The 14,330-nt window shown below is 41.0% G+C and overlaps 2 protein-coding genes across 4 annotated transcripts in view; one reads left to right on the forward strand and one right to left on the reverse strand.

The window, feature by feature from the left end:
* Window positions 1-14,330, forward strand: part of TFB1M (transcription factor B1, mitochondrial) — a 51,572-nt gene that overhangs the window by 24,679 nt on the left and 12,563 nt on the right. The window contains exon 5 of one of the 2 annotated variants that reach the window (XM_019644184.1): window positions 685-804. The exons of the other annotated variant lie outside the window; for it this stretch is intronic. Coding sequence (XP_019499729.1) covers window positions 685-804 — 120 coding nt within the window. The remainder of the gene's footprint in view (window positions 1-684; window positions 805-14,330) is intronic. 2 annotated transcript variants of the gene reach the window in all.
* On the reverse strand, window positions 6,615-9,795 carry CLDN20 (claudin 20). 2 transcript variants are annotated; one of them, XM_019644186.1, is made up of 2 exons: window positions 9,087-9,795; window positions 6,615-8,992 (listed from the first exon to the last, which is right to left on the reverse strand). In XM_019644186.1, exon 2 carries the CDS (start codon window positions 8,141-8,143, stop codon window positions 7,484-7,486), a length of 660 nt encoding a protein of 219 aa, XP_019499731.1. In that variant the 5' UTR covers window positions 8,144-8,992; window positions 9,087-9,795; the 3' UTR covers window positions 6,615-7,483. The 2 variants fall into 2 exon arrangements, with proteins under 2 accessions (XP_019499731.1, XP_019499732.1); XM_019644187.1 differs by having other exon boundaries at window positions 6,615-8,251; window positions 8,799-9,795.

Below are 14,330 nucleotides of genomic sequence, written 5' to 3' on the forward strand. Positions count from 1 at the left end.
CACACACACACACACACACACACACAAAGGAGTAATCTTTGAAGTTTTTATAAAAATGAAGTCATACTGTACATTATTTCCTGTCAATTATTTTTTACTCTATTTGGAATCTATGTTAGTAACCCTTGTTATTCATTTTAACTATTAGTTAGTATTCCACTGTCAAAATTACCACAGATTACTTATTCAGTCACCTGTTGACGGACCTTTATGTTTTTCCACTTTTTTTGATATTACATGTAATTCCACAGTGACCGTTCTTACACATGTCTCCCTTAGTAGTTGTAGACACTGTTCTCTAGGACTTATTCCTAAAGGTAGACCTAAAGGATCGCGAGGGCTTACTCAGCTCCAGCTGTACTATATACATTGCCAGATTACGGCCCAATGTGTTTATACCAACTTCCCCGCTCACAAGCCGTGTATGAGAGTCCATATACTCACCAATACTAGGTTCCACCAGGTTCTTTTTCTTGTTGTTTATTTTGTTTATTTCATGGGTATGAAATTGTATCTCATTATGGTTTTAATTTGCATGCCCCTAATTTGCAATGTGGTTGAGCATAATTTATGGTTATGGTTCATTTGAGTTACTCTTAACATAGTTTCTACTAGTTGTTTATCTGTTGAATATGATCAGACTGGGTTAATTATTTGCTAAAATTCCTTTTTGTCTTTCTGTAGAGACTTACGGCCAGTACAGGAAGCAAACAGCGAAGTCGCCTTTCTGTCATGGCCCAGTACCTCTGCAGTGTTCAGCACGTTTTTACAATTCCAGGTCGAGCTTTTGTACCCAAACCCGAGGTAGGAGCATCTGTTTATTTGTTTGAATAGTGTCAGACCCAATTATGTCAGAAACCAAGATCTTTACTTTTAGGCTTTTATAGTTACACTTATTACCATAACCCAGGATCTTTAGGTCACCTAATTTTACCAAGGGTTCCTTAGAGTGGATATTAGAATATTTTTAGTGGAAACTTTCTAACTCTACTTTAATTACCTTGTTGACGGTATTTGATGGTGATTAGAGGTTACTATCAACTTTATCTTTGATTTAGGGATAACATACCCTTGTTAGTTAATTAAACGTTCTTTCCTCTAGGATGAAGGCCTTATGAGAATATTTATTATTTGGAAAAAGAACTAGCTATGTCTTTGGTTCTCTTTTTATTGAGGGATGTTTGCTTTTTGGTAAAGTAAACATATTCATAGCAATTTTCTTTCTGTGCTTTGTGTCATGTTGTAAATATTATATTGCAGGGGATTTATTTAATCTAGGAAATAAGTTATCAAGGGGGAGAGAGAGAATGTATTATAATAAATGAAAACAATAAATCAAAGGATTAAATTTTAGTTCTGAAAGAATTCTCTGCTCTGAAGTAGTTTTACCATATTAGGACAGATCAGGAACACTCTGAGGAAAGCCAGAACATATTTGGCTGATAGGTGTGCTGAGCAATTTTTAAAAAAATTTGTTTTCATAAGAAAAGGGAAGAGTTTTTACAGAAATGATAAAATAGCAGTACAAGGCTGCCTCTCGTGCTAAACCCTCTGAAGGCAAAAAGAGTCATAAACACAAATAACTATAACACAAGATAAAATACACCAAGTGCTAAAATAGAGGTACCAGCAGGTTCCTGGGGAGTTGAGAGAGAGGTGTCTGTAGATGCTCAGAAGAAATTCACTAAAATTCGATACTTATTCTCAACCAAAACTCTTTAACAGTTAGATAGAGAGAATTTCTTTTGTCATATGACAAGAAGCTTATTTATAACCACCTTAGGACTTTCCTGTGAGATTCTGTTATCCCCTCTGTCCATCAGTCTTTGGATTTAACTAACTTAGTCACGCTTTACTGGCAGAACTCTCACCCCCATGGAACTATTACAATTCTGCCCTGACTAGTTGAACTAAAGCCTTGCCAAACTCTTTGCCCTCATTAACTTCTCTAGTGCGGGCCCCAACATTTGAACCCTAAATTCTTTTCTATCTACAGAAAACACAACCTCTTAGGTTCTTAAAATGTGATTGGTCTGCTCTAGTGTTTCTGAAACTACTGGAGTTTGGAGTGTATGGATTTTAAGTTAGAATTTTTTAAATTGTGTATTTTCATTTCACTGTTGAGTTAATAAAAGTATTACTACAAGACAAAACTTCCCTTTTGCAGTGCAAATTCACAACTAAAAAGTGCTTCCATGAGAGAATTTTTTGTAAGTTTCTCAAGCTGGCATCGGAAGACCCCTGAGAATCCATGTATTTCTAGGGTTTCCAAGTAATTTTTTTTTCAGCCTGCCTGCATATTACTCAGTTTGAGAAATACCAAGCTGTTAGCTATTCACTCAAAATGTTGCTGTCATCTTTTTCTTTTATACATTGTGGTCATGGGTCTGGTCATCTAACATCCTTCCCACAGAATGGACTGGGTTACTTCTGACCACTGTGCTGTACTGCAGCCCAGTAGAAAAGTCACTTCGCTGTAATAGGAGAATTGCAACAGGCTCTTCTGATTGACATGAGAAAGGCGGCATTCTCTCGTGGAAGAACTCGGAATATTTTGAAGGAAGCTAGACCTGGAATTCCAGCGCTCCTGGTTATGAGAACTTGGGCAGGTTAATAGCCTGAGCTTGAATACATCAAATTGGGGCAATAATGCCGCCCTTGAAGAGTTGTCCTGAGGAATAGCGATAATGAATGTAAAGGGCCTGATATGAGCATCAGGCACATGGCGGCGGGCAGTGGAAGCGAGGTATTACTGTTACAGCTATAAACAAATACTTGTGGACCAAGTTTCAGTATCCTATTATAGTAGTGCGGATTATAATTTTAAAACATAAATATAATTTACATCTAATTTGCCTGTTACACATAATATATGGAGCAAGTTACTCCTAAACTGGGTGCAGATTTAAAGCATAAATTGCGTCAGTACAATTTGAGATGAATTAACAGTGATACACCCGTGACATATTATAGAGAAAGGTCAGGACTGGACGCATCCTGCCTGGGCTTTGAGGACAGCCTTTTAGAGGCTTTCGGCGCTGCTCGCCACAGCTATTGAGGCCTCCACCTGTGTGTGAAGTAGTCTGGAGCTTAGTAAATGGATCGGTCCACATAAGAAATGGCTATTTTCATGGCTTTGTGTTTTTTGAAATCTGAGATGGAGGATGTTACTTCTGTTGTATATTATCCTGTATTCGAGAATCCTTTGGACCCAAAGTCGGAAGACTAACATTTTTCTGCTTAACTAATATTCTTCGGTGTTAGGTCTGGTTTTCTAGAATCAGAGATTGAAATAAGGATTTTTGTGAAAGTGAATTGAGGAGTGTTCTCTGGAGAATGGAAGGAAGAGAAGCAGGTTAAGGCAGGGAGAATGAGCTAAGCGGACATACTGCTCTCCCTGGAGACTAGGACGGGGCGGAAGGGGAGCTCTGGGATACAAACTCACCCAGAGAGTGAGTCCCCCCTTGATGCAAGGGAGCAGCTTTTTGTCCTCCTGTCTTAGTCAGTCTGTGCCTCCTGGCCTCCTCCTCCGAGGAGCAGTGGTCTGTCACCTTCCAGCACAGGCAGACCTGTGAGCCGTCCGCTCCCCTCACTCACTGCAGCTGGGGGCGGGGTCTGTGTGCAGGGCCCGGTGGGAGGAGCTAAGTCAAGGAACCATCAGCAGCCTCTGGATTCCTGCCAGCAGAGGGGGCTGTCGGATTCCTTGTGTGGCCTTCTCTGCCTCGGTTGCTGGGAAGCTCTAAACTAAGCGTCATATTTAATTCCTTTAGCAGCCTTCAACCAGGATTATTTAATAGCATCCTTTCTGTCTCCCTTTTCTTTGTAATTTTAGTCGTTCACCTCTGTCATTGGCTTTTGTACTCACTGTATCAGTAATTTTATTGGAAGTTGCCTCAATTTTTTTTTCAAAGTGAGTGGGTCTCAAATAAAAATAAATATGTAAACTAAAAGCCAGTTTTATAATTGAGAAGTAACAGAGTCATCCTCCTCAAAAATCAGATAAAATAAGTGTTGAATAAAAATAAGAGTATTTACTCTTACAGTCTAATGTAATAGTAGTTATGCTTTCATTACTGAATAATATAAGCAGCAAGAATTATAAATCTAAGAAAGAAACAAAATTGAAATTTTGCAAATGACAATTTTACATATGTATAAAATGCAATGAAATAAGTTATTGGAAGTAATGAAGAGATATGCAACAGATACTGCAAAGTTACAGGCTAGGATATAAATCCTCAGAAGTCAATAAAGTTGATGTATGCTAAAGCCATAAAGTTAAAAATACAGTAATAGAAGAAATGTAATGAGAAAACAATTGAATCCACGTGCAACTCTGAACTTTCTGTCTACCCACCCCAGGCTGCTCCTCCCCAGGGACTCAGTATGCTAAGGACGTCTTCATCTCCCAGGCTGTCCAAGCCTGAACCCAGATGTCATCTGAAGCACCCCACCCTCCCCATTACCTTCACCCTCACACCCAGTCACTAGGCACCAACTTCTGCCATCCCTACACCCTACCTCTGAAATCTATCCGTTCTTATACCCAGTTCTCCTGAGTTAATGTAAGTCTTCTTTATTTTTGCCAGAATTACTAGATGATTTCTTCAGATACACACACACACACACACACACACACACACACACACACACACACATACACATACACACATACATATACACATACATCTGCCCCGTAGATAAAATAAGCATGATATTCTGGGGGTTTTTTTTGGCATTTTGGGGGGAGAGATTGTTTTGGTAACTTTTTACTCAAACAAAAGTGAATGTTTAAATATATTCAAATAGATTAGACCAAGGTTTCTCAGCCTCATCACTATTGACATTTTGGGCTGAATGAGTCTTTGTTGCCGGGGCTCTCCTGTGCATTGTGGGACATTTAACAGCATCCCTGGCCTCCGCCCACGATCCAGCACCACTACCCCAGTGTGTCAACCGGAAATGACCCCAGACGTTGCCAAATGCCCTCTGTAGGCTGAATTCACCCCCAGTGGAAAACCGCTGGGTTAGACTGAGAGCGATTGGGCAGCACACTTTACATGCTCCCATGCCCCGAAACGTGCTTTGCGTGTATTATCTCCTTTAATCCTCAAAACAGGTCTGTGAATAGGTACTGTCTTTCTTCTCGTCTTCACATGAGTAAACCAAGACTTAGATCAAGTAATATGTATTGTGTAACCTTACACCCAGGTGGCTTGACTCTGGAGCCAAGTTCCCTCAGGTTGAACGCCATCTCCCCACCTTAGGCAAGTTCAGAAACTTAACCTTTCTCTGCCTCAGCTTCCTATAAGCCGCTAAGAGCAGTACCTGCCTCCTAGAGTTCTCACGAGGATTAAACCAGTCAGTGTATGCAGAGTATTTCCGTTAGGACGGGCATGTCATAGATAAACACTTGCAATGACAAGTCACTGAGAGTACAAAGGCAAGACACATACCTTGTCTCCAAGTCTGGCTGGAGATGCAATCTTGTGAACTAATCATTTGTTTTGCCAGAGCATTCTCTGAGAGTACAGAGATGGATGCAGCAGACTTCTTCAGGGAGTCACGACTGAGTTCACAGAGGAGGCCCCAAGTGAACCCTGAAAGATGAGCGGGAGGTTAGGGAGGCAAGGGGTGAATGTGGGCGGGGTCTAGGGGGAGGAGTGCAGTAGGGGTGAATCCTGGAGAGATGGCGGGACTCATACCATTTCATGTCTCCATTTTCATTCTGGATAGACTTGGGCCATTACCATGTGTGAAATGGCTGTGTTTCTGAGAGTTCAAAACACTCCTGTATCTATTTAGGAAGAAAATAGTCCAGAGCTAAATGAAAATTATTTTTGAAATATATATAGACTTCTTTAGAATATATAAACTTTGATATCAGACTATAGAATATGTAGGCTGCATCTAAAGCCAGTCACACTAAGCAAAATGAGAGAACCATATAAGTGTCAGAGCAATCCTATCACATTAACTTGCATTAAAATATGCTTTTTATTAGAATTATTTTAAATGTGGCATTTGTTTAGAAATATTTTGACCACTCAAAAGGAATACATATGTTAAACAATCATTCAAACTCCTGCTTAAATGGCTCCCTTCCTAATTCATATCTGAAACAGCACCTTTTCATTTTAGTTATTTCATTAATAGCTAATGACATTGTTGAAGAAAAGAATAATGATCTACCAAATAAAACAGGTGTAAAATATTGTAGTCTCTACTTCTGTATGAACAAATGAAAATTACTGACTCACATCAGGATAGTCTTCCTGTTCCTGAGTTACTAGTGTACAAAGAAACTCTCTTTCTCCCCTTTACCAATGATTAAGGGTGAATTAGTAAACTATTACAGAAAACCGGGTGCAGTGTTTCCTTTGCATATTAGAAAATCCAGTTTTTATTTACGTGTTAAAATATTCGAAATACATAAGATAATTGAACTTATATTTTTAAAAGCATTCTTTATACTTTAAAAATGACTTTCACCTCCATTAACTAGTTGAAGCAGCTCATTTATACGAGAACAGCAGTGTTTTTGTTCATGTGACTCAAACTTGAGAATAAAAGGACAACTAAAAAGTAAACTTGATCATCTAAAAACTCTAATCGGTGAGAGATTAGATGAGATGGGGGTAAACCGACATTGTGGGAAAAGTGACTTAATCTGGAGACTGCTCTTGCTGGCAGCAGAAGAGGCCGTTTCTTGAGCATATTCAAACAAACTAACTTTTATAGTTATCACTTAGCTTGGACTCAGTGCTTTAAAAGTCCTCGAGACCTGAGTGTGGGTTTGGTTCGGTTTTGCTTTGCTGTGGTAGCGTTTACCAGTTTCTTTCCTTTAGTTCTGCGCAATCTTTATATGTCATATTGTCGGCTCTCACAAATGCATGTACACATTTTTCTAACATGATCATAGGGACAGGAAGGACACAGTAGGTGGGGACTCGGGGTGGCTGTTTTGGGCGACGTCTGAAAGAGTTGGAGAGCTCTGGTGTCCCTACCGAGCTGTCATGCAGTGGGGCTGGAAAACAGAGGCCAGTTACTGCGTGTGGTGGTGTCACACAGACCGCAAAAGTGGCTGATCCCGGCCAACACTAGGGCAGGGTGCTTCTTACGCTTGGCAGTTTAATTCTTTTATGAAATTCAATTAATTACCAATTCAGAAGATGTATCAACAGGTTATCTTAAAAAGGAAGGAAAAAAAGCCATCAATTAATTGTTTATTAATACGATCAGAGCCTCTTTCAATTATGAACCTTTACATAAAACACTGATGGAAACAGTGATGGAAGAATAATTTCAAAACAGATGTAATTGTGACATGATAGTTTGTTGGCATTTTAAATGACCTTGTCATTTGTTAGGTATTTAAATCTTGGTCGAGAAAGTTAAGCACAATTCTGGTATCTTTTTAATCTAAAATAAAGACAAAAGTCACAGCAGGCTCCTAAAAATTCCATACGCGTTACCCGGTTATTTACACATAATCCCTCATGGTGTACGCCGCCCTGCCCTCCGGCTTCATGCTGGAGATGTGCCGCTGCTTGGGAGGGTAGAACCAAGCCTCCGGACCCCTTTTGAGGTAGGAAGTGCAGAAAATCATGCCAGAGATCAGCAGCAGCACGGCCGAAATGAAGCCGATGTAGACGGCTCCTCCGGGTTCGTGTTTGTTGCTTTCCGGCACGGTCAGGTCCTGGAAGTTGTCGATGCTCTCCTTCGTGTACCACACCGTGGGGATGAGCCCGGCGACCCCTGCCGACATGAGGCAGACCCCTCCCCCACAGGACGCCTGGCTCTTGGTTTCTTCGTCCCCTCCTAAGCGAACGCATTTCATCCCTACGGCGGCGGCGCAGATCCCGAAAGCAGACAGCACGCAGGCCAGCACCATGGCAGCCCGTGCCGCCTGCACGTGGGGGGGGAGCGCCAGCGTGGAGTACTTGAGGGTGCAGCTGATCATCCCCGTGCTGTCCCACACGCAGTCCATCCACAGCCCCTGCAGCTGTGCGACGGCTGTGATGATGTTGGAGCCCACGTCCACATTCACCTGCCAATTGGGCAGCACGGTGGCCACGAGTACTCCAGCGACCCCACATAAGCCCAGGACCAAAGCCAGGAGCTGGAGACCCCCCAAGGCCATGATGTCGCCGTCAGCTTTGTCCGCCTGGAAAATCCTGGTGCTTAATTATAATGGCTGTTGGTCAAAATGTTCGCTGTTTCTGTGCAGGGGAGAACCAAGCGACAAAGCCTAGAGAAAGAAGAAACAGAAAACAGGAAGGCCTCTGTGTGCAAGTGGGGACCTCTCTGGATAGGCCCCGCCTGGATAAGGACACCGCCGCCCCGGGAAAGCTCACAGAGGCTTTCAGAGGCTGCCGTCCTGCGTGACCCTGGTCGGGTGGTGCAGGGTTCGTGGTGGAAAGAGCTGTCCGCTTGGTTCTTTTTAAAACTTCAGCTGTGCTAACGTGGGCATGCACCCTGATTGGAGATTCAGACATACCAAATTACAGCTATGCGATCTGATAAAGAATTTTAATAGCATTACAGGTTTTTAAAACTTGTTTTTAATTAAAATCCTCTATAGGTAATAAGGAAGCAAACAATAGTTTATATCTTCCCCTTAAAATGATTTATAAGTATATTTTAGAAAAGTTTCCATAAAATAGTTATATTAAATAAATATTAATTAAGCACCCGTGCGGGTGAATTGTTTAAGGGGGAAAGCCGTGGAGAGAAGTCCAAGTCCCTGGCATGATTATCCCTAATTTCTAGTTAGAAAACATTTGCAAAAGCCTTACCTAGGGTAGCACTTCTTTCACTGCAGGTCCAAGGTTGTCAAAACCCAAACAATTAAGCCACTGTCTTTTGCTGTGAGCATGTGCGATCCTTTTTAGTTGGGACCAGAATCATTCCCTGACCCAGATGCACTGTCTGCTGCAAAACCGGTTATTCCGAACCGTTCCAAAGCGGGGACAAGTGAATCTTGAAAATACTGAACAGAAATAGTCACATCATTATTTGTGAAAGGATACCAAAAATAATTGAACACTTTCTTTTTTCAAGAAGAGGAAAATGTTATCACTTACTTTGTGGCTTGGCTGTGTTTTAATCTGGCAGTGCTTCCTGCCTTTGAGAAATACAGTGGTTTCTGAAATGGCTTTTTTATGTTTCGGAATTAATCTTTGAATGATGTGTTAAAGTGGCTCTATCATGCGTCACATATGTTTCACGAAAGGCAGGATGGGCTCTGAATCCAGGACGCCTGGGGCAAATCTTGGCCTCCAGAACCTCTCTGTGCCTCAGTCTCTTCTGGGAAATGAGGAGGAGGATAATACCTGTATCATGGAGTCAAATACATCAGTGCATTTTAAGGGCTTGAAACAATATCTGCCCCCACAGAAAGTACTCAGTAAATTACAATTGACATTGTTATTTTAATTTATTTTATGTCATATGGCAAATGTCATGATATTTATATCCTATCATACTACAGTTTCTGTTTTCTCTCCCTTCCTTAGGCTAATTTAGTCATCATTTCTTCAGATTAGGATATGTAGGTAGTAAATCACCCAGGGCCACACAGGTCTCAGCACAGATTGGCGGCGTCCACGTCATCCCCATCTCTTTCCCCCGTCTCCAGCCTGTACCTTCTCCCCCTTTCCACAATCTTGGTGAAATCCTCCGTGTGCTTCGAGGTGGGGAAAATGCTACCTCTGCAGGCACAAGGCACCAGTAACTATCAGCTTCATTGTCACCCACTCCCTTTCCAGAGAGAGAGAGAGAGAGAGACAGACAGAGAGAGACAGAGAGAGACAGAGACAGAGACACTCCAGAGGGAACCGCCAGGGCACACGGCTGAGCTTTGCAGACTTACCAAGGAGGTTGACACCTAGCTTTCGGGAACTACCTGAAGTCATACCAATCCATGCCGTTATTGAAAGTACGAACTTTGCAGAGTTCTACCATTGACTCTCTAAGAAGTTAAGTCCTGGGCTCTCTGAATTCCATTGTTCTATTTTTGTTCATAGTCTTAAAATGCGGATTTGACAGTTTTAGAAGAGGCTGTCTCTGAGGCTTTGAATCCTTTGGAGTCAGACGTACTGGAAGGATCCGAGTGCCTAGGCTTTGCCTGCCATCAGACAGTTCATTTCTTTTCATTTTTGAGGCCAAAATAGAGCAAAAGTTAAAAGTTTCTAGAACAAAATGAAGCACATGTTTATAGTTTCATAATAGCTGTTTTCGGGTTTGGGTTTAGGCTGCAGCCAACTCACTAAATTACTGCCTTCCCAGACCATTTTCAGCTTAGGGATCCTTCAAGAGCGAGGTTGCTATTAACATTCCCTAAGAACATCCATTTCTTCATCTTTACTTTGGTTGAGTAACCTTTATGTGTTGATCAATCTATGCTCAGCTTCCCAATTAGAGCCCTTTATTCTCATTAGCCAATACGTTTTAGAAATTTCAGTGTAATTCAGACTTGCAGACAGCTTGTTCATCTTAACTAACAGGTACTGGCAGTGATAAATTACAGAGAGCCCGTCAGCGGAAACAGTACGACACTGCTCTCAGCATAGCGCTCGCTTACTGTTGAATGTGCTTTAAATGCTTTCTTCTGCCTGGAGAATTTATGCACAAAGAATTTCTCCTCCAACACGAAGGTCACTGTTCTGTTTCTTTTGTAAAAATACACCGGCACCTTAGCTATCGTGCTATGAAATGTTTTTTCCTCCCCAGCCACAGGCATGATACAGTTTGTGACCTGTTCTCTCAAATTTCTATTGCGTAGAGAATAAAGGCATACTGTTTCTGGGGGGAGGGGGGGGCGCTGGTAGAGAAATACTGTGAAAAGCAGCAGAAGCAAAGGGGTCGCGTTTAGGAACTTAGCTCCAAGGAGAGCACTTTCTCCTGGTTCCAAAACACACTGCACACAGAGCAGAACCTGTGAGTGTTAAATTCATGAACTGTTTGCTGAGAAAGTCTGGAGTGGATGTAATCATTAAAAATAAAGTCAGTTTTTCAAAACTAATATTTGAAAACAGCTTTACAGTCTAAAATTCACACTACATCGCACTTGAAGGGCTCTAGTTAGGTCTGTAAGCATGATGGAGGCGTCTCCTTTTCCGTACCTTTCGTCCGTGTCTTCAGTGTCTGCACTCCCTTCTGTCACTTGCCTTCACGTGAACCCCAGTGAGAGGAACAGACAGCACATGCATGAGGCTCCTTTCACAGCTGCTGAGTATTACTGGTGAAGCCCCAGCAAGTTAACGCGCAAATAGCAAGTAAAGAGCAACATAGAAATCTGAGAGGTAAAAGCTGCTGACGGTGCTAGAAGATAAATACCAGGTTCTCCATCTCACTTTTTGAGCTGCGAGAGAATTAAGAAAGGAGAGGCGGGGAAGGGAGGGAGTTGTTACAACAGGACTCGTCGAAACCTGAAAGCCGAAAATGCTTTTCTGTCACTGTACACAGAGGAGGAATTATTTGGGTGCTCGCAAAAAAGGCTTTCTTTTAATCTTATGTTTTAGACCAGAGCTATAATTTATTTTTGAATTTTTATCTGTGTTGGAAGATACGGTTTATTTTTTTCATGTCCCCAATTATATTAAAGAATATGGTCGGAAATATTTTTAACTAGGTTGTACTTCGCAAATGACAGTTGGGAGTCTCTTTTTATTCTGGTGCTTGTGACGTGTCTGAAATCAAGAGTGACAAAATTGGTAACTTTCAAAATAACTAGTCAGAAGTTGTGTGTGTGTGTGTGTGTGTGTGTGTATTTAATAAAAGAAAAAAGAAAACCCAGCAACAACTGTTGACTAGAATCTTGATCAGTAAACCTACAAGTATTTGGGAGGAGGGGGTATCCTGAATTTTCTTCCGCTATTCCTTCCATTGAGAGAGATTCCTGGAGTATAAGTTACATTAGAGTTTTTAGAAACTGTTATAAAGAAATTACTTAAAAATGATGTGATGAAACATATTAGGTGAAACAGTGAAATCAAATATTGACGTTCTAGGTCATGAGTTATGGTACATATTTCACCTGCATCTATTTTATATTCTCATTTTTTTTCTTCCTCAGTAATTTCAGTTCTACAAGCTATAAATTCAGGAAGATAATTTTATGATTAGATTTATTTTTTTTTAATTTAAAACTGCTAATAGCCATGTTAGATGTTAACCATTTCTTTAAAAGCAATTATAATAAAATGCATGTTTTCATTATCTGGATTTTTCTAGATTATTTTTTGTTGGGATTTTTTTTTTTTTGGTTTGTCTTAATCTTTTCTAAGTCTGGCATTAGCAAGCTATTGTTAGAAATCTAATGCCTGTGGATTTGTTTTTTAGCTATAGTATTGTAATTTTGATATATAAACTTTTATTTCATGGAAATACATAGACAATCCTTGTATAAATACTGGATGAGGTAGAATTGAATTTCAGGCTGTAACAGGAACAGCATTGTTATTTCTGCTGGGTCAGGAGTCCCCCAGGTCCCCTTAGTGACCTGGCTTGTGTTGCTCCTGTCACGGTTGCCAGTGCCGACTCACCTGTGCTGGGGCTGGCTGACGGCAGGTGGAGGGACCAGCCGCTCTTAGCCTGACCTCAGCATAATGCAGCTCAGAGGATACGTGGGTTAAGTGTGCTTTAATGCCATTACTATTTTCAAAACATTGTTTTATTATCCTTCTGCCTTGATGAGAATACTTACCTATAAAATATTAAATGCCTGTTTTAAAAAGGTAAACTTCTGAAATGCAGATAACTCATTAACGACAGACCTTTAATCAAGACAGAATTTCTTATATAAAAAAAGGAGCTTGGAAAGGAGAGGTGCATAGAGAAATATAATTTATCAACATTATTATGTATTTCCAATGGGGACATCAAAGAGAATTAAATCTTGTAAGTCCAGACATGTCCCTAGATAAATCTTATCTTAGTTTATCTCTATGTCCGTTTGTCTCTTCCCTAGCTGTCTCCCAACTTGTATCCCCAGCCGCCAGCGTAACATCACTGATAGACATCTCAGGCCTGTCAGGGGCAAAGCTGAGCTGACCTTCCCCACATCAAGCCCACCCATTTCCCTGTGCCCAGTAGTGGCAAACTCATCCTTCCATTTGGCAGGCCCTGGGTCTTCAAAGCATCCTCGATTCCCTACCCAACATCCACGCAGCCAACAAATCGGTTTGTTTCCAAACTTCAAAATGGATCAAGAATCCTACCATGTCTGACTGTCTGGCTAAGGCCTCTGAGTGTAAACCTCATGAGGACAAAGCTCTCCGTGCGTCTTGTCATCGCTGCTTCTCCCGTGCCAGCTGGTGCCTGGCTCACGGGAGGGGTATAGTCAGTATCTGTTGAAAGAATTCAGAAATTGATTTTGAGTATAAAAAATAACCTTAAGCTATACATTACCTTTGGGTAATTTTATCCTTTCCAAATGAGACTAATGTTAAGTGACTTTGCAACTCCTTAGTTTGTAATCTTGATGTAATAATATCTACCATTTATAAGCCGATTCATATATGCTAGAAACTGTTTCAGGCACTCTGGTATTTAACACTCAAGACAAGCCTGTGAGATAACAGGAATCCTTATTTTATAGATGAGAAAACCAAGCTCCACAGAAGTTAAGTAACTTGACTAAGGTCGTAAAATGAGTAAGTATCAGGTGTGGGAGTCAGGCCCAGAATAAGCCCCGCCTCCACATAGAACAGAATGTATTTCTAAGTCTCATTCTAATGAGTTATTTCTTTCTGAGGTCTTCTGGGTTAAACTATAGAAACAAATTAATCCCGACACCTCTGTATCTTTACATACAAGCATTTACTTCTCACTGACGCAAAGTGGCTGCAGACTAGCTGGCCAGTGACTCGGCAGGCCATCTATTTTCTTTTTTAAAATGGTTTTACTTACCTATTTTTAAGAAAACATTATGTGTGATTGCCTTAGTGTTTGCTTTTCTTAGTGACAATAATCTGGATATTCAGACAAGCTTTTCTTTTTTTTTTTTTTTCCTGAAAGAATCGATCATTTAACTGAATATTTGAGAAATGATAATAGCATACCTTTGTGTGAGGTGGTTCTCCAGAGCTGTGTTTCTCAGCACTGCCCACGTGTGAGCATCATCTAGCTTTGGAAAGACCCTAAGGCCAGGACCCAGCCCAGTGGCTCTCATGTCATTGGTAGGAGATGCTGCCTAGTCACTGTGTGTTTAAAACGCTGCGCACTTCTCCAATGACAAAGGTGGGGTTCTGACTTTAAAAACAATGTCTTTTCTTTTTTGCTTGCTGTTCAACCATGAAAATAATGGAAGTTCTGAGTATAAAATA

Source organism: Hipposideros armiger, unplaced genomic scaffold, assembly GCF_001890085.2.
Source record: "Hipposideros armiger isolate ML-2016 unplaced genomic scaffold, ASM189008v1 scaffold_86, whole genome shotgun sequence".
Taxonomy (NCBI): Eukaryota; Metazoa; Chordata; class Mammalia; order Chiroptera; family Hipposideridae; genus Hipposideros; species Hipposideros armiger.